Below are 20,410 nucleotides of genomic sequence, written 5' to 3'. Positions count from 1 at the left end.
AAGATTTCCCTGACTCCTTAGGTTTCCCTGAATATGCTTTCATCTCTCTCTTGCTGTCTTCTATGCTTTTCTATAATCCTTTCTAAATGGCCAGTGTCTTGAATCTTCTTCCTTCCTCTCCCTCCCTCTCTTTCTTTTTCTCTCTTTCTTTCTCTCTTTCTTTCTCTCTTTCTTTCTTTCTTTCTTTCTTTCTTTCTTTCTTTCTTTCTTTCTTTCTTTCTTTCTTTCTTTCTTTCTTTCTTTCTTTCTTCCTTCCTTCCTTCCTTCCTTCCTTCCTTCCTACCTTCCTTCCTTCTTTCCTTCTTTCTTTCTCCTGCTCTCCCTCTTTCTTTCTTTCTTTCATTCTCATCTGTGACAAATAGAGGTTCCTGGGTCGAATGGGAGCTGCAGCTGTCAGCCTGCACCACAACCACAGCAACACTGGATCTGAGCTGTATCTGCCACCTACACTGCAGCTTGCAGCAATGCTGGATCCTTAACCAACTGAGCAAGGCCAGGGATCGAACCCACATCCCTCACGCACACTGTGTCAGATTCTTAACCCCCTGAGCTGCAACAGGAACTCCAACATTTTAATCATCTTTGTACTGGGACACTGAGCATAGTGCCTGATACACGTGCTGATAAATGCATGTGGAATGAGAGAATTTAGGAATTTTGGGGGGAAAGAAAGCTGCAGCTAAGGGTTTCTAGGAGCCAAAGGAAGCAAGATGGAGGCAAGCATGCTATCTTAGTAAGAACACAGAGACCAAGAAGAGTGTGAAGTTTTGTCAATGATGTAATTATACAGGATATAATGGACTGTTCAGGAGGGAAAGTACTCCTGTCATTCTGGAATGTGAGTGCTAGAGGTGCCTAAGAACTTACTTGATCGTGTCACTTGCAGTGGTTATGAAATGAAAGAATGCACTTGAAAACAGCGAACATCCCCTAGCTTGTTTAAACTGCTAGGCATTATGCTATTATTAGTTTAAAGCAGGACTGGCAAACATTTTCTGTAAAAGGCCAAACAGTAAACATTGTGGACTTTGTGGGCCATATGGTTTTTGTTGCAGATATTCCACTCTGCTGCTGTAGTGTGAGAGCAGGCATAGAAAATATGTAAACAAATGAGTATGGCTGTTTCCTCGTACAATTTAATTTATTGTCACTGAAATTTGAATTTTATAAACTTTTCATGTATCTCAAATGTTCTTTTGACTTTCCCCCTCATTAAATAAGGTCCAAACCAGCCTTAATTCACAGGTTCAAAGGAAGCCTGCTCATCCCTGGCCTAAATGAATCTTAGTTCTGGGTACAAAAGAGGGTCAATTCCAATGCTATAGGGCTTTTTTTTTTTTTTAACTAAAAAAAGCCTTAGAAAAAGATTTTAAATGTTGCAGCTCCCTTGACTTGCCGCTAGATGGTAGTCTCTGCAGGTGTGTGTCTCAGTCCATGGGTTCTCTCAACAGGAGGTATGATGGGGTTTTTCCAGAGTAGGGTACATCAGCCACAGCAATAACACAGGCTCAGGACTGTCTCAGTGATTCAAAACCACCACTCTGGGTTTCTTTTCCATCTCCACCTTCACACTGATTTGTACATACTCCCTGAATTGCAACATACCCAACTGAAGGGAAGGCAGTCACTCTCAAAAGGCCTCTGAGATTATTTGCTTGAAGGCTTAGGACAATGACATGAATACAGAATATGGCTAAAGATTTGGGGGCTGTCATGTGGAATTTGGGAGCAGATTCCACCCAAGATGAAAGTTAACCAGTGGAGCCAAGTAAGAGGATACTGGAAGCCCATGACTAGTGTTGTAAGGATATACCGATAACTCTCTCCAAAACCTCACCCACTCCTGGCCTCTTCGTGTCACCTTCCACCCTTCAGGTGCATGACTGGCGATCCAGCATTACCCTTGCTCAACATAGGCTGCAATAGTTTCCCTCCACCACCTTCTTTAGGGTATAGGAGTACTTGGTAGGTAGCCATGGTAATGTCCTTGATATGTGTATGTCTGTGGCCTAAGGGGGAGGGCGTTCAGCTGAAATAGAGGTAAATGGAAACATAGTGCTCGTTCTTGCCATTCCCTTGTCTGGAAGTCTGGAATAGCTCAGCTCAGACTGCTCTACTGGATCAGAGGTCCTTTGACTTGAGCAATGTTATTTTTCTTCATTTATCAGCACCCTTCTTTTTCTTTTTCTTTTTTGTCTTTTTAGGGTCTCACCTGCAGCATATGGAGGTTCCCAGGCTAGAGGTCTAATTGGAGCTACCGCCGCCGCCGGGCTACACCACAGCCATAGCAATGCCAGCTCCAAGCCGTGTCTGTGACCTATACCACAGCTCACGGCAACGCTGGATCCTTAACCCACGGAATGAGGCCAGGGATCGAACCTGCAACCTCATGGTTCCTAGTCGGATTCGTTTCTGCTACACCATGACAGGGACTCCACCCTTCTTTTTAAAAAAATATATTAACATGTTAGTATTTTATTTATTAATTAATTTATTTTTAGGGCCTCGCCTATGGTATTTGGAAGTTCCCAAGCTAGGGGTCCAATTGGAGCTGCAGCTGCCAGTCTATGCAACAGCCACAGTAACGCCAGATCTGAGCTGAGTCTGTGACCTAATGCTGCAGTTTGGCAGTGCCAGATCCTTAACCCACTGAGTGAGGCCAGGGATCCAACCTGCATCTTCATGGATACTAGTTGTGTTCTTAACCCACTGAGCCACAATAGGAACTCCCAAATCTTGCTGATTTTTGTCTGAGTCTAGGAGTTTCCCCTTGGCACAGTGGGTTAGGAATCCAACTGCAGCAGCTTGGGTTGCTACAGAGGTGAGGTTTCCATCCCTGTCCTGGTGCAGTGGGTTAAAGGATCCAGCATTGCCACAGCTGTGACATAGGTTGGCAGCTGTGGCTTGAATTCAATCCTTGACCCATGAACTCCATATACTGCGGGTATGGCCATAAAAAAAAAATTATCTGAGTCTAGAACTCTGTTTTATGTAATCATAGAGTAGTTTGTGTAAAGTTTTAATATACGCTAAACTTTCCAGGAATGCAAATTCCTTTTTTTTTTTTTTTTTTGTCTTTCGTCTTTTTAGGGCTGCACCCGCAGCATATGGAAGTTCCCAGGATAGGGGTCTGATTGTAGCTGCAGCTGCCAGCCTACACCACAGCCACGGCAACGTGGGATCCAAGTCGTGTCTGTGATCTACACCACAGCTCACGGCAACGCTGGAGCCTTAACCCACTGAGCGTGGCCAGGGACCGAACCCACAACCTCATGGTTCCTAGTCAAATTCGTTTCCATTGCACCATGACGGGGAACTCCCAGTTATGCAATGCAAATTCTTGTTAACTGAGGATTCTACTTTCTTTCATTCAGGACTTGAATACGTCCTTCGCCATTTCAGAAAATCATGTCACCCACAGCAATGCTTTGGACGGTATTCATGTCCCCAAACTCAACCTACATTTTTTTGGCCATGCCTGTGGCTTGTGGAAATTTGGAGGCTGCAGATTAAACCCAAGTCATAGCTGTGACAACACCAGCTCCTTAACCCTCTGAGCGAACAGGGAATTTCTCAATCTACATTTTAGCTCTTACTGTCACAGTGATTCTATTAGAAGTGCAAACATCTGATCATTTATTCATATTTTCTAGTGTAGTTGTTTCCAAGCATTTGTTCCTGTGAGCACATTGATATATTTAAATTACAGGGATTATATATTACTTTGGTATAAGGTAACGTTCATTTTACTTCTCCCTTATTAGGTTAGACCAGTGTCTTAATCTGTTTGGGTGGCAATAACAAAATACCACAGACTGGGGAGTTGATAAACAACAGAAATTTATTTCTCATGGTTTTGGAAGCTGGAAGTCCCAGATCAGGCTGCCAGCATGTTGGGGAAAGGGTTCCTTCCCAGGTCACAGAATTCTCTTTGTGTCCTCACATGGCAGAAAAGCAGGGACCAGGGAATCTCTCTAGAGCCCCTTCTATTTTATTATTATTGTTGTTATTATTATTTTGTGTTTTAGGGTCAGACTCCCAGCATATGGAGGTTCCCAGGCTAGGGGCTGAATGGGAGCTGAAGCTGCTGGCCTACACCACAGCCACAGCAATGCCAGATCCGAGCCAAGTCTGTGACCTTTGCCACAGCTCAGGGCAACGCCGGATCCTTAACCCACTGAGCGAGGCCAGGGATTGAACCTGCGTCCACAAGGATACTAGTCAGATTCATTTCTGCTGAGCCAAGATGGGAGTTCCTGTTTTATTATTTTTTAACTTGTTTTTTTGGCCGTACCTGTGGCATGCAAATGTTCCTGGGCCAGGGATCAAACCCATGCCGCAGTGGCAACCCTAGCCACAGCAGTGACAATGCTGGATTTTTAACTGGCTGAGACACCAGGAAAGTCCTGGAACCTCTTTTATTTATTTATTTTTTGGCTGTGCCTGTGGCATATGGCAGTTCCTGGGTTAGGGGTCAAATCAGAGCTACGGCTGCTGGCCTACACCACAGCGGTAACAGTATGGGATCCAAGACACTTCTGGGACCTACACCGCAGCTTGCAGCAATGCTGCAGCATTAACCCACTGAGCAAGGCCAGGGATCAAACCCAAATCCTCACGGATACTATGTTGGGTTCTTAACCCACTCAGCCACAATGGGAACTCCCTCAACTCTCTTTTAGAGGGCACTAAATGCATCTAGAATGGATAAGCAATGAGGTCCTGCTGTAGAGCACCAGGAACTATATCCAATCACTTGTGATGGAAAATGCTGGAAGATAATATGAGAAAAAGAATACACACATATACATCTGTAAGACTGGGTCGCTTTGCTGTACCGCAGAAATTGGTGCAACATTTTAAATCAACTACACTCAAATAAAAATAATAAAATATAATTCCTGTTGTTTTGATAAGGTTGGGACTCACAGTTAAAACTAAAGCACAGGCTTGATGCTCTGACTCTCTTTCTGACTTGGGGCAGGTAGATTTCTTCCTTGATGTTGGCCTGGGATGAACTTGTCCCAAGGGTACCATGTCTAGAGAAGAACAATGTAATCCCTACCAGGCTGAGCCTCTGGCTCCCAAGGCAGGATGCTGGCTGTTGCCAGGCAATGTGGGTGCAGACATTCATTTGAAGCTAACCTGAAGTACTTCTTTTTCTTTTTATTTTTTCATTAAGTTTTTTTTTTTTTTTTTTTGGTCTCTTTAGGGCCCCACCTGTGGCATATAGAAGTTCCCAGGCTAGGGGTTGAACTGGAGCTGTAGCTGCTGGCCTACATCACAGCGACAGCAGCACCAGAGCCAAGCCATGTCTGCAACCTCCACTGCAGCTCATGGCAACACCAGATCTTTGACCCACCAAGAAAGGCCAGGGATCAAACCCTGGTTCTCATGGATAGTAGTAGGGTTCATTACTGCTGAGCCATGCTGGGAACTCGTTTGTCAAAATTTTTGATTATTATTTTTTCTTTTTGGCTGTGACAGCAGCATGTGGAAGTTCCTGGGCCAGGGACTGAACTTGTGCCACCGCAGCAATCCGAGCTGCTGGAGTGACGGTACTGGATCCTTAACCTGCTTTGCCACAAGGGAACTCTTATTTTTATTTCTATGTATTTATTTTTGGCTGTGCCTATGGCATGTGGAAGTTCCCAGGCCAGGGAATTAATCCTGAGCCATAGCTGTGGCAATGTTGGATCCTTAATCTGCTGAGCCACAAAGAAACTTTCAGAACTTCTTTATCATTACCTTTTAACCCCCTGAGACCATGTGATGTTTACTTTGGGGGGGATGCAATTTTATTTTATTACTATTATTTTTTATGCTGTGCCTATGGCATGGGGAATTTCCCAGGCCAGGGGATCAAACCCAAGTCATAGCAGTGACAATACTGGATCTTTAACTCCTAGACCATCAGGGAACTCCATGGGGGGCACCTGCTTTAAATGTCTTAATTTGTATTGCTTTTTTGGGATACATCAGAAATCATTGAGTTTTTTATTTTATTTTATATTTTATTTTAGCTTTTTAGGGTCACACCCTGGGCATATGGAAGTTCCTGGGCTAGGGGTTGAATCAGAGCTGCAGCTGCTGGCCCATACCACAGCCTCAGCAACGCCAGATCTGAGCTGTGTCTGCAACCTATACCACAGCTCAAGGCAACGCTGGATCCTTGACCCACTGAGCAAGGCCAGGGATGGAGCCTGAATCCTCATGGATCCTGGTTGGATTTGTTAACCCCTGAGCCATAATGGGAACTCCCATTGAGTTATTTTTTTATCTTCAGGGACTAAATGTTATGACATAAAAATCAAGGGAGTTCCCGTCATGGCGCAGTGGTTAATGAATCTGACTAGGAACCATGAGATTGCGGGTTCGATCCCTGGCCTTGCTCAGTGGGTCAAGGATCCGGTGTTGCCGTCAGCTGTGGTGTAGGCTCGCGGCTTGGATCCCGCGTTGCTGTAGCTCTGGCGTAGGCTGGAGGCTGCAGCTCCGATTGGACTCCTAGCCTGGGAACGTCCATATGCCTAGAAAAGGCAAAAAAGACAAAAAAAAAAAAAAATCAGGATATGCAGAAGTTTCTGCAGCTGCTTCCAGAAGTTAAGGCAGTTTCAGGAGAGGCAATTTGGTTGAAGGCACATTAGAATTGCTAGTGTATCTGGATGGTTTAGGGAAGATAAAGTGACTGAATACATAAAATATGGAAAAAGTCCCATTCAAAGTGCCGAAAGGTATGCTACATCCTTGGTACCTATTACTTAATTTACCAGTGAAACTATCCCCCTTGTTTTGTAACTAGGATATCAAAGTTGTCCTTGTAGGCTCAAAATTTAAATGCAGATTTAGCTGACACAGAAGCCAGCACTTACAAGCTACTACACTCACAGAAATCCAGAGCACAGAAATCTGTAAATAGATGCATCCCAGAAACTAAAAATATTACCTGAAAGGTAAGCCACAGCTCCAGATCTGCAAGAGTCTTTTCAACCTCAGTGAGAGCTGCCTGGCCATCAAGACAAGTGGCTTTTAGTTCAAGGGAGATTTTGCAATAATCCATCCAATATCCAATTACTATTTTTCTGGCAACAAACACATGTTTAAGGGAGATTTGATAGCCTGAGAGACAGGAGAGTGTTCATTGTCAAGGCCTGCCTGCTCTCATACGTGTTATCAGGGAATTCTCAGACCTCCAGGCCCTGGATGGAGGTGCTGTGGGAGGCCCAGGTTATACTGGGGAAGAGGGATGCCCATTAGAACCTAAACGTACTGTTACGCACTTGGCCCAGAGGTCACTTTTGCATCTGCTGCTTTCTGCAAACAGTCCACCCATGTGGATTTGCTCTGGTTCCTGGGGCGGGGGCGGGCAGGGGGGGGGAACAAGGGGCCCGTCTCACTTGAGAAAGTCCAAGCCTGACAGCTGAAGGGTCCCAGAACAGTAAGCATCACCTCGCCTCTTCTCTTGGACCACTTCAGCTGTCTGCTTTGGATTGACAGAGGCATCTGGCTGCTAAAAATACCCGACTGACCAAGTGCCGCCTATTCCAACTCAAGCTGAGCATGACTGCCATCCAGGACTTAACTACCCTTGCAAAAGAACTTTTCAAAAGTTTTCAGACCCAATATGAGAAGCACACCAACCCACAATCATTTTCTATGTTGTCAGTTACATTGGGCGGTGCGAGGGACCCTTCCCAGATCACTGGCCTCTGGCTTGCCCCATCCCTGTCTCCAAGAATAGAGGCAGAGGGGGAGGTGGGGACCCAGTGGCTGAGAGGGGGGTAGGGAAGGGGAGGTGCTTGTCCATTTATAGGCTTGCTCTTTGGGATGCTGAAGGTGCTGAAATAGCAGCGAGGACAAGGGACTTGGCTCAGTGTTAAATATCTGCCGAGCTGCCCTAAGATTCTGAGATGACAATAGAGAGAATGGAGAACGTGGAGGTCATTACTTCTGAGGGCAAAGGCAGGGGTCTGAAGGCCACCAAGGAATTCTGGGCTGCTGATGTCATCTTCGCCGAGCGGGCTTACTCTGCCGTGGTTTTTGACAGGTACAGAATGTGGGTGGTTGCCCTCTTTTCTCCTGTTGGTTTGGCTGTTGCCACATTCTCAAATATTTTGCTCTCAAAATCATCAGAGCAAGGGATAAAATCCATGGGGCCATTGATAAGGAATGGCATTCCGACAGCTAACTGTTTTCTTGTGTAACTTTTCCTGCAAAGAGTCACTGCCAGTGGGATTTGCTCTGGTGCCTGGGGTGGGGTTGCAAAGGTGATCACAGGCTTGGGGGCAGGTGCTCAGAGCACTGGTGAACTTGGCTGAGTGGGAGTGCTGTGTGTGGTGAGGTTGGAGTGAAAGGGAGAGGTGGGTGTGGTGCCTTGAAATCTTTTCCAGAGGGCTCCACGTTTTTTAGCTTCTGAGATAAAATAAACATATTAGAGGAGTAAGTGAGTCCTGGAATTTTAAAAACATAATTGTAAATATGCAAGTACTCCTGGAGTCCATTTGCTTTTGAAAAATAGGAATATCACCCATGAACGGGAATCCTCTTTTACCTTTCCCACCCAGAAACCCAGTCCCCTCTGTCTTTCCTCAGAGGTAATCTTTCTTGTGATTTTAATGATTCTTTCTAGAATGTTCTTGTTCTATTGCATCTATCTGTCTATATCTGTACTTACCAAATATATAGCTGTAATTTGTTTTTTTTAACAGAAATGTTATCATACTTCAGACGTCATTCTGAAACTTGCTGTTTTCACTAAGCATGTTTTGATACTTATCCGTGTGGAAACTGTAAGTTTATAGACACTTCTTTTAAATCGTAAAGATCTGTTTTTTCCTCCCACGTGTAGATCTATCCATGTTGATCCATACGCTCTATGGATCACAAATTTTAACTTCTGTAGATATTCTTCCCTGTAAATATATGGTCTTTAAGAAATCTGTTGCCCTATTGAGAGACATTTGGTGGTCTCCATTTTTTTTCATAAAAACAAATATTTCTGCAGTTAAAATCCTCGATCATGTCCACTTGTACTCATGTGTGATAATTCTCTAGGATGAATGGCTGAAAGAGGAATCACTCTGCCATAGGGTGTACTTTTTTCCATTTTAATAGGATCTCCTTAGTGGGTCTGTTAAATTTACATTCTCATTTCCTCACAATCCTGTCCATCCTTGACCCAAACTTTCAAATTAGTACTAAATCTCTATTTTTCTTTCTTTTTTTTTTTTTTAGAAAAAACCTTATACTGTGATGAAATTATGACAGTATTCTCAAAAGTTGGGGTGGCCTGCCTGACATTGATGTAGTCTCAATAAAGATGGCCTCTGATCTTGGCTTCGTGACCATCCTGAGAATGGGCAAAGGTTTTCAGAGATAATTTGAGCAGCATTTGAATTCTCATTTCTTCCTGCCTATGAAGACCTTCAGGGAGAAGGCAGCTGATACCAGCTGAGGAATATAAAGCAGCTGAGAGGACAGTAATACCTCGTGGGGGAGTGGGTCTTACCTTATTTGTTTATTTATTTTCATCTTTTTAGGGCTGCACCCATGGCATATGGAAGTTCCCAGACCTGGGGTCCAATCGGAGCTGCAGCTGCCAGCCTATAGCCACAGCCACAGCAACGCCAGATCAGAGCAGCATCTGCGAATCTACAGTGCAGCTCACAGCAATGCTGGATCCTTAACCCACTGAGCAGGGCCAGGGATCGACCCTGCATCCTCATGAATCTTAGTCAGTTTTTTTTTTTTTTTTTTTTTTTTTTTTTACCACTGAGCTGCAATGGGAACTCTGGGTCTTACTTTGTTAATGTAATTGTGTGTGTGTATGTGTGTGTGTGTGTGCGTGTGTCTGTTGGGGGTGGATGAGGAGTTAGTGGCATCCAAAATTAAGACATAAAAAGCTGGAAACACAGGGTAGTTCCCATTGTGGCTCAGTAGTAAGGAACCTGCCTAATACCATGAGGATATGGGTTCTATCTCTGGCCTCACTCAGTGGGTTAAAGATCCGGTGTTGCTGTGAGCTGTGGTGTAAGTTGCAGATGTGGCTCGGGTCTGGTGTTGTTGTGGCTGTGGTGTAGCCTGGCAGCTGCAGCTCCGATTTGACCCCTGGTCTGGGAACTTCCATGTGCCACATGGCCCTAAAAAGGAAAAGGAAAAAAAAAATCTAGAAACACAGGAACCCTGAATAATCTTGGTGCTGCCACTGAGTTGCCACCGTGCCTTTTAAAGAACCTCCATGGGTGTCTGCAATTCCCCTAAAAGCCAATATGGCCAATCAATTTCTCCTTCACCACTGTTTGGAGTGGAGTGGGTTTTCCCTTCATTATAAAAGTCAAACTTAGGAAGAAAAAAAGGTATCTTCACACCAAGATAACTCAACCTTGTTGATTGTCTCTTGCTTATTTTACAACACAGGGTTCATTTGTTTGTACTACAGGCTTGTATATTATTACATATAAACTACCATTTTTTTAATGGCTGCACCTGCAGTATATGGAAGTTACCCAGGCCAGGGATCAAACCTGTGCTTCCCCGGAGACTAGAGCCACTGCAGTTGGATTCCTAACTGACTGTGCCCCAGTGAGAATTCCAAACTATCATGGTTTTTTTCATTTAATGATTTAGATGTCTTCTGTGTCACTACACTCTTCATGAATGTAGTACTTAACAGCTGCAAGTTCTCCGACCACTCCTTTGTGACTGTACATTTTGTTTACATGTTTTTCTTACTATAAAGAATTCATCATTCACATGAAATAATAACTACAAAACAACTAAGAACCATGAGGTTGCGGGTTCGATCCCTGCCCTTGCTCAGTGGGTTAAGGATCTGGCATTGCTGTGAGCTGTGGTGTAGGTTGCAGACATGGCTCAGATCTGGTATTGCTGTGGCTGTGGCGTAGACCGGTGGCTACAGCTCCGATTAGACCCCTAGCCTGGGAACCTCCATATGCCGTGGGAGCGGTCCTAGAAAAAGCAAAAAGACAAAAAAAAAATCATATTGTTACAATAGTAATAAAAATTAGGATGGTTGGAGTAAATGGTATTTAAAATGATTGAAAAAAAATCTAAAAGAGATGGTTTTTAAAAGTGATTTACTTGCACTTGTGGCTGCCAAGATGAAGAGGCTGCTCAGATATACCCGAGACAGCCCAGAGAGGCATCTGATGGAAGCTTGGCCCATCCTGCCCTCATTCGCATTTTAGGATCCTGGTAAGACTCATCCACTGCAGAGGAGAAACCTGACTTGGGAGATAGGACCAGGTGACCCACAAAAGTCACCTAGGGAGGAAGTTCCCTGGTGGCACAGTTGGTTGAAGGTCTGGTGTTGTCACTGCTGTGGCTCTGGTTACTACCATGGGGTGGGTTTGATCCCTGGCCTGGAAATTCCACATGCTGTGGGTGTGGTTAAAAAAAAAAAAAGCCACTCTATAAAAGGAGCATTTCTAATATTATTCAGCTGTAAAAAAGAATGGAATAGTGCCATTTGCAGCAACATGGATGGACCTAGAGATCATCATACTAAGTGAACTACGTCTGAAAGAGAAAGACAAATTGTTTATATGTGTAATCTAAAATACGAGACAAATAGACATATCTATGAAACAGAAACAGACTCAGAGATGGAAAGAACAGACTTGTGGTTTCCAAGAGGGAGGTGGGTAGGACAGGGAAGAATTGAGAGTTTGAAATTAGCAGAAGCAAACCGTTACATATACGATGGATAAACAAGGTCGTACTATATAGCACAGGGAACTATATTCAGTATCTTGGGATAAATGAAAAAGAATACATATATATGCATAATGGATGAAAAAGAATACATATATACCTATAATGGAATAGCTTTCCTGTACATCAGAAATGAATACAACACAGTAAATCAATTATATTTCAAGAAAATTTAAAAAAAAAGGAGTTTCCGTGTTAAGGATCCAATGTTGTCACTGCTGTGGTGGGGGGTTTGAGCCCTGGCCAGGGAACTTCTGCATGCTGCAGGTGAGGCCGCAAAAATAGAGAAAGAGACGTGTTCTAATCTGTTATTGCAAGCCAGATTTTCTGCCTTACCCTCCATACACAAACATGAAGAAAGATTTTATCTTTAGTTGAGGTACTTTATTAAATGAAAATCTCTTCTTTTGAGCAATACATGACATATATATGTATATATGTATGTATATATGTATTATGAAGTGTTACAGTAAATGAACTCCCATGAAACCACCATCCTATTTAACTAGAATATTCCAATACATGCATTGTTCTTATCTTTCCCTATCCTGTCCTATGTTTGTCCCAAATGTAACTACAGCAGTATCCTGAATTTTGTGTTATTTATTCTTTAAATGATAGTTTATCACATATGTACATATTCATAAACAACACATAATTTTGCTTTTACACTTTGTTTTTCATCTTTTAAACAAAGGCATAATACATGTGGTTTTCTGCCACTTGCTTCTTTACTCAAAGTAGTTCTATTATTCATCTGTATATTTTTGCGTAACTAATAAGCTCTGTGTGCGTATGTACCACAGTTTATTTTTCCATTTTCCTGGGAGTGGTTGCTATGGACATTTTTGTTTATAACTTTTGGTGACAGATACATGAGGTGTGTATCCAACGCCTTATAACATAGTCCTTAGTCTGGTTACGATCTCTTTACTTTTGCTGGTTGGAAAGACAGGCTGTCGGCTTAATGGTCAAGGAGCAAGACTAAAACAGAGATAATTCTTTCAGACCTGACAAATGTATACCATGATCCCTGGCAGACATGGCTAATCAATCAGCCAACCCCTTCCTCCAGAACTTCAGCTTGGCCTGAGTTCTTTTCAACAGGGTACTCCAGGCAGTCACCGCCCATCAACCAATCTGGCCTTTAGAAGGAAGCCTATTTGCCATCCCTTTTAGGTATTTTTGGATTGGATGCTGGAAAGGGATGAAGGACAAATTGGTGAGAAAGGCTAATTTGCCAAGGAACGGTCTATCATGGATATGGCCTTATAAAGTGGGTGAGCTGTTAAAGGTTGCTTCCTGTCCCTCGAGGTCTTAACTCTGAGGGTTCCCAGTTTTAGGGAGGACAGAGAACAACAGCTCCATGGTTCCTTAGCCTGAGTGATCCTGCTTGTTTCTGCATGAGGCAGGGCTAATCTGGGAATGCATGATGCTGTATTCCGATTTTTTAAAAGCTTATTAAAATAATTAAAATTATTATTAAATAATAATAAAATTATTTTATTAAAAATAAAAATAATAAAAATTTAGAAATGACAGAAAAACCAAAGTAAGAAAATAAAATTCTCTGCAACCTTAGCATTTAGAGGAAACTACGTTAACCTTCTGACATTTACCCTTAATAATCTATTTTTTCCTTTTTTCAAAAATTGAGGTATAAGGGACTTCTTACAATTGTTTTATGCAAATATGATGCATATAAATATTTTCTTTTTTTTTTCATGGTTGCCCCAGTGGCATATGGAAGTTCCTGGACCAGGGGTTGAATCAGAGCTGCAGCTGCAGCCTATACCATAGCAACAAGGGATCTGAGCTGCATCTGTGCACCACAGCCGACAGCAATGGCGGATCCTTAACCCACTGAGGAAGGCCAGGGATCAAACCCGAATCCTCACAGAAACTATGTCAAGTTCTTAAATCACCAAGCCACAATGGGTACTCCATAAATATTTTCCTGATCCTAATGATTTGTAGGTGGCCGGTGGTGATGAGAGAAACACTATATGTATTTTTTTCTTTTTTTTTTTAGGGCCAGAGGGGTGGCATCTGGAAGTTCTCAAGCTGGGGTTGAATGGGAACTGCAGCTGCCAGCCTACACCACAGCCACAGCAATGCCAGATCCCAGCTTCATCTTCACCTTACACCACAGCTCATGGCAAGGCCACATCCTTAACCCACTGAGTGGGGCCAGGGATTGAACCTGTGTCTTCATGGATACTAGTTGGGTTCATTACTGCTGAGCCACAACAGAACTCCAGAGAAACACTATATTAAATGCATACCTCTATTATAAAATGCTTCCCTAAGTTCAAGATATTAAAATATCTGGAGGGTTATTTTACAATGAAAGGAATGTGACACGATATAGTATTTTACCAACTGTAGAATATAGATTTCATTTTTTAAAAAAAATTTATTGAAGTATAGTTGATTTACAAGGTTGTGATAATTTCTGCTATACAACAAAGAGATTCAGTTATACATGTACACACATCCATTCTCTTTCACATTCTTTTACCACATAGATTATCACAGAATTGGGTAGAGTTCTTTGTGCTATACAGCAGGTCCCTACTGGCCAATCATTCCATATACCTCAGTGTGCATATGACAATCCCAAACCCTCAGGACATATTTCGTTTTAACATCTCTGAAATCATGATGTATCCTATAGTCTGTGACTCATTATGGTTTAATTGGTAGAATTTTGATGTTGTTTCTTAATGGTAGAAAAAATGATGCATTTATGTAATTAATGTACACATTTTTTTCTTAACACAAAAGTGGAATTACTGTGCCACTTGTTTTCTTTGCTTATGTTGTGAACATCTTTCTAAACCATGATTATCCTTCCACACCATTTTTAGTGACTATATAATATTCCTTTTGTTCACTGTTGTCCATCAATTTAACAAGTGCTATATATTGGATATCAAGTTTGCTTTCCACTTTTCCTAGTAGATCTTTCCTTACATCTCTGATTATTTATTTATTTATTTTTTGCTTTTTAGGGCTACACCTGTGGTATATGGAGGTTCCCAGGCCAGGGGTCTAATTGAAGCTACAGCTGCCAGCCTACACAATAGCCACAGCAACACCAGTTCTGAGCCGCATCTGCAACCTACACCACAGCTCAGGGTAATTTCGGATCCTTAACCCACTGAGTGAGGCCAGGGATCAAACCCACATCCTCGTGGTTCCTAGTCGAATTCATTTCCAATGCACACATTGGAAACTCGCTCTGATTATTTATTAATGATTAACTCCTAGAAGTATTCATTTTGGATTCAAAAGACATTTTTAAGGTTCTTAATATATATTTCCAAATCACCCCACCCAAAGGGGATCAAATCAATTTTCCTCATGAACCATATAACGTTTGCAATCCTGTCCCAATCCTGGTCAACACAGAAAGTTATCTTTTACTTTGGTCTTTTCAAACTCAACCTATACAACTTATATTTTGGTATTATTTTTAGAATTTTTTTTATTATTTTGGAGGTGAGAGGTTTTTTTAAAAAGATGTTTATTGGTCATTACACTTCTTTTGTAAATTGCCGATTTTCTATTGATGCCTTCATTTAAAATTATATTGTAGCCCATTTGTTTTTTATCCCTTAATGTTTAGGACTTCTAAATTATTGGAACTCTTTTGTATCCTTTGCTTTCTTATCTCTTTGGGTTTCAATTCTTTTATAGACCTCAATTAGTTTTGACTTTCTTTAATTTTTCATGTCATCCATCTTAGTTTTAAAACTATCCCTTTTTTCCCTATCTTACATGTATCTTAAAATGATGTCTAAGCTTTTATTTTCTTTTTCCTTTTAGTTTATTTTTATTCCAGTTACTTATTGTCATTGCATCCTTCCTTTTTAAGCTTATTTCATTCATTTTATATCAAATGGAGTGAGAAGATAAATGGTTTTAATTTTAAGTGTGACTCAGGCCTTCAGCAAGGAGATTAGATCATCATCTTTGCTTAGTCTTGGAAGGATTCTTCCAGTCCTTTGAAGTACAGCCTCCATCTCTTCCAAACTATAAAATCAAGTAGTTGGTTAACCCAGCTGATCCACAGACCAAGGTCCAGGGGGCACAGTTTATTACAAATATACATAAAATCACACCATCGCCATCACCTTCAACCAAAAGATACCTGGCCGACATCAAGTAGATTCCGAAGAATTGACCAGGTGCAAGAATTGGAAGCACCTTTTTACAGTAACATTGAAGAACTTCTCTTAATAATCATCTACCAATAATGAAATGTCATTTGAAAGAAAGAGGGTTCTGAAGTTTTTTAATTGACAGAAGAGTGAGAACTGGGTTTCTTGACAAGAGTCATATTTCAGGTAAAAATGGGGGAGATAAAAAGTCTTGGTCAGAGATTTTAAGAATTAAGTAGGTCCTGGACAGCCTTACCTTTAGAGGCACCAGCTCACAATATGGCAGTGTAGTTTTTGTTTGACCACTCCGAGTGGGCTTTTATATCATTGCTTTTGAAATGGTTAGTAATTTCCATTTTGCATTTTTGTTTAAATGTTTTTTGGAACTATTGAAAGGTGTTGTCTGTCTCAAACATTTTCTGGAGGACCTGCAAGTTTTTTGGCCCTTGACACGGAGCTTCTATTGCCTTATAGGTAGAACAGGGCTGATGGCACTCTCTGGAGATGGAAAGGACTGTCTCCAAGATTGTGTATTTCTTGGTGCCAACCTGGTCAAGATGATGTGCATGAAGAGTCAGGCCACAGAGGGGAATTGGGTCACGTGACCCTGAGAATCTCTCCCAGCCTGAGATTTTCTGGGTTGCACCATTTATTCAATACACACAAAAGACTCCAATGCAGCAAGAGAGGGATGCAAGGCTGATATAGGAATAAAGCCTGTCCTGATAATTATCTTATTTTAGCATTAAATACAAGAAATGGCACAGGAACGGTGCTTGTGGGCAGTTCTAGAAGCCGGAAGGAAATACTTTTTTTTTTTCCTTTTTTGGCCACCCCAAGGCATATGGAGTTCCCAGGCCAGGGATCAGATCCGAGCCACAGTTGCTACCTAAACTGCAGCTTCAGCAATGCTGGATCCTTAACCCACTGTGCCGGGCTGGGGATCGAACCTGCATTGCAGCACTTCCAAGATGCCTCCAATCCCATTGTGGCACAGCAGGAACTCCCCCAAATACTATTTGATCATTCTTTTTTTTTTTTAAGAGTTGCAAACACCTTGAATTTAGAGTATAGCTAGCCTATAGGTTCTTAACCTGAGTCCATTCATCCTTAGCTAGGGAAACACCTATAATTGGAGGATCAGCTTTTATGCAGATGTGCATGCATGTTTTTATCTCTGGGGAGAATGTTATCTCTTTTGAAATTGTTCTCAATTCAGAAGTAGGTTGATACCCATAGAACGCATGCAAAACTCTCTTACAGATGGGGAAACTGAGGCTTAGTGACGCCTTCCTGGGATCACAGAGGGGTAAGGCATAGGGCAAGTATGAATCTCCCATGATCTCGTCTATCATCATTTTTTACTGCCCAACCCAATATACAAGCGGACCCAGCATTGCCTACTTAATTTGCTTTTGTTCTTGTCTGTCCAATGAGTATATTTAGCCTTAATCAAAGAAAGAGTAGGTACCCATGAATTTCAGAAGGATACAAATCCACTTCTGGGGCCTGAGAATGGTTAGATTCAGAAAATCATAGGTAAGAAATGGAAATCTACATGTGATTATATAGGGGAAAAAAGTGCTTATGATAACAAGCCGACATATTAGTTTTCTACTTTTGGTGTAAAAAATTGCCAGAAATTTATTATGTAATGCTGGAAGCCAGAGATCTGAAATCGGTGCACAGGGTTATGTTGCCTAGACTTTTCTAGCTTTTACAGCCTGCCTGCCTCCCTGGGCTTTATCTTCAAAGCACTGGCAAAGCATCTTCTTCTCTGACCTCATATAAGGACCCTTATGATTATGTTAGGCCCTCCTAGATGATTCAGGATCATATCTCCATCTCAAGGTCCTCGATCTTTTTTTTAATGACCACACCGCAGCATATGGAAGGCCCCAGGCTAGGGATTGAATTGGAGCTGCAGCTGCCGGCTTACACCACAGCTGTGGCAACACTGGATCCAAGCCACATCTGTGACATGCACTGCAGCTTGTGGCAGCACTGGATCCTTAACCCACTGAGTGAGACCAGGGATCGAACTGACATCCTCATGGATACTATGTCAGGTTCTTAAGCTGCTGAGACACAATAGGAACTCCAAGGTCCTTGACCTTAATCACATCAGCAAAGTCCCTTTTGCCACATAAGGTAACACATTCTTAGGCTCCAGGATTAGGACATTCATATTTTTGGGGGGCTATCGTTCAGCCTACCACAATCAATGATAGGAGTTTCCTGTTAATCCAGTTTATCACAAAAGATGTTAAAAGGTGGAAAGGATAGTGAATTTTTTTTTAATCTTCTTGACCAGTTCCTAAATTATTGTTTAAAGAGGTGAGGAGTTCTCTGGTGGCTCAGTGGGCTAAGGATCCAGCATCGTTACTGCTATGGCTTAGGTTTGATCCTTGGCCCAGGAACTTCCTCATGGCAGAAAAAAAAGAGTTGAAAGTGCCTAAGAGAATAAATATATGTATACATGTAATAAAAAACAAAGATGAAAACATGAGAAAAAGAAGGGTATTTTAAATGAGATTAATGTCAGCAGGTTTTTTTTGAAAATCAAACCAATTATGAGCTTCTTCAGGACCAGTGGAGAGATGTGGGCTGTTAACCCGGGTAATTCTATGTGGGCCCATGGAACACCAGAAGTAACCATGGCATATGTACAAATACACGTGTGGCTTTTAATCTGGTAACAGCTGGTGGATAGGTGATGGAGATAAATGATTCTATAAATGGAAATAATTTAATAAAGGGATCAGAGGAATTCCTGAACAGTGAGTTCAGAAAATGAGTGAATAACTTTGTGAAAGTATTCAGGTTACAGACTTAGACATTTGCACTTGACCTTAAAGATAACCACAGTAGATTTAGAAATATGTCTCTAATTTGGCACTTTAATTTAGCTGTGGAGGTAAGATGTGTTGATATGTCAGTTACTAAATTTGATATGAATTACTAAATTTCATTAAATAATTCTCAAATGCAGAAGTTGGGAAATAATTGTCTTTTTTTTTTTTTTTTTGGTCTTTTTTGGGCCACACCCGAGGCATATGGAGATTCCAAGGCTAGGAGTCCAATTGGAGCTGTAGCCACCGGCCTACACCACAGCCACAGCCACAGCCTTAGCAACGCCAGATCCAAGCCTCGTCTTTGACCTACACCATAGCTCACGGCAACATTGCATCCTTAACCCGCTGAGCAAGGCCAGGGATTACACCTGGGTCCTCAGGGTAACTAATCAGATTTGATTCTGCTGAACCACGATGGGAACTCCAAGAATTACCTTTTAAACATAGTTTAGGTCAAATGTTAGATTGTCCCCATCACCGTGTCACCTTCACTCATTTGCATTGTACTCTGAGTCTGGGGAAGAGGGGTTTGGTGGCAGCTGGAGGGCAGGAGGTTAATGTAGATCTTAGTAACAGGTGTGTAAGTCTTGTCCTGTAAGTTGCAGCAGAGAAAATCTTGAGAATTGCTTTTTTTTTTTTTTCCCCCTTAAACAACAGAATTTATTCTCTCACAATTCTGGATGTTAGAAGTACAAGATCAATTGTCTGCAGGGTTGTTTCTTCTGAGGCCTCTCTCCTTGACGTGTAGGTGTGACCTCCTCCTCGTCCTCTCAAGGTCTTCCCTCTGCCTGTGTCCTAATTGCTTCTTCTTGTAAGGACACCAGTCATACTGGATTAGGGGCCATCCTAAGGATCCTCTTTTAACTTAATTGCCTCCTTAAAGGGTCTGTCTCCAAATACACTTATAGTCTGAGGTACTGGATTGAGCTTCAGAATATCAATTTGGGGCGTAGGGGCACAGTTTAGCATGTAAGAAACACTAGTTAGTTACAGGGAAAATGCATAACTTGGAGAAAGTCTGAAGGTATTTTTCTTTTTTTTTGTCTTTTTGTTGTTGTTGTTGTTGTTGCTATTTCTTGGGCCGCTCCCGCAGCATATGGAGGTTCCCAGGCTAAGGGTCTAATCGGAGCTGCAGCCACCGGCCTACGCCAGAGCCACAGCAACTCGGGATCCGAGCCTCGTCTGCAACCTACACCACAGCTCACGGCAACGCCGGATCGTTAACCCACTGAGCAAGGGCAGGGACCAAACCCGCAACCTCATGGTTCCTAGTCGCATTCGTTAACCACTGCGCCACGATGGGAACTCCTGAAGGTATTTTTCTTTTTCCTTTTTCTTTCTTTCTTTTTTTTTTTGTCTTTAGTTTTTTTTAAGGCTGCACTGGAGGCACATAGAGGTTTCCAGGCTAGGGGTCAAACTGGAGCTTATAGTTGACAGCCAGATCTGAGCCATGTCTGTGACCTGCACCACAGCTCATGGCAACACCGGGTCCCTAACCCACTGAGCAAGGCCAGGGATGGAACCCGAGCCCTCATGGATGTAAGTTGGGTTTGTTAACCACTGAGCCACAATGGGAACTCCAAGGTATTTTTCTATTATGGATTCATAATATCTTAATTAAAAAAAGAGGTCCATCAAATTAATCCACTGAAGAGAATT

The 20,410-nt window shown here is 42.2% G+C and overlaps 1 protein-coding gene across 2 annotated transcripts in view; it reads left to right on the top strand.

The window, feature by feature from the left end:
* Positions 1–7,823: 7,823 nt before the first annotated feature.
* Positions 7,824–20,410, top strand: part of SMYD1 (SET and MYND domain containing 1) — a 51,388-nt gene continuing 38,801 nt past the window's right edge. For both annotated transcript variants that reach the window (XM_047781574.1, XM_047781573.1), the window contains exon 1: positions 7,824–8,044. In XM_047781574.1, the coding sequence (XP_047637530.1) occupies positions 7,908–8,044 (137 nt within the window). In that variant the 5' untranslated portion in view covers positions 7,824–7,907. The remainder of the gene's footprint in view (positions 8,045–20,410) is intronic.

This window comes from Phacochoerus africanus, chromosome 5 (genome assembly GCF_016906955.1).
Source record: "Phacochoerus africanus isolate WHEZ1 chromosome 5, ROS_Pafr_v1, whole genome shotgun sequence".
In the NCBI taxonomy this organism is placed as follows: domain Eukaryota; kingdom Metazoa; phylum Chordata; class Mammalia; order Artiodactyla; family Suidae; genus Phacochoerus; species Phacochoerus africanus.
This window is presented reverse-complemented; position numbering and strand designations above follow the sequence as displayed.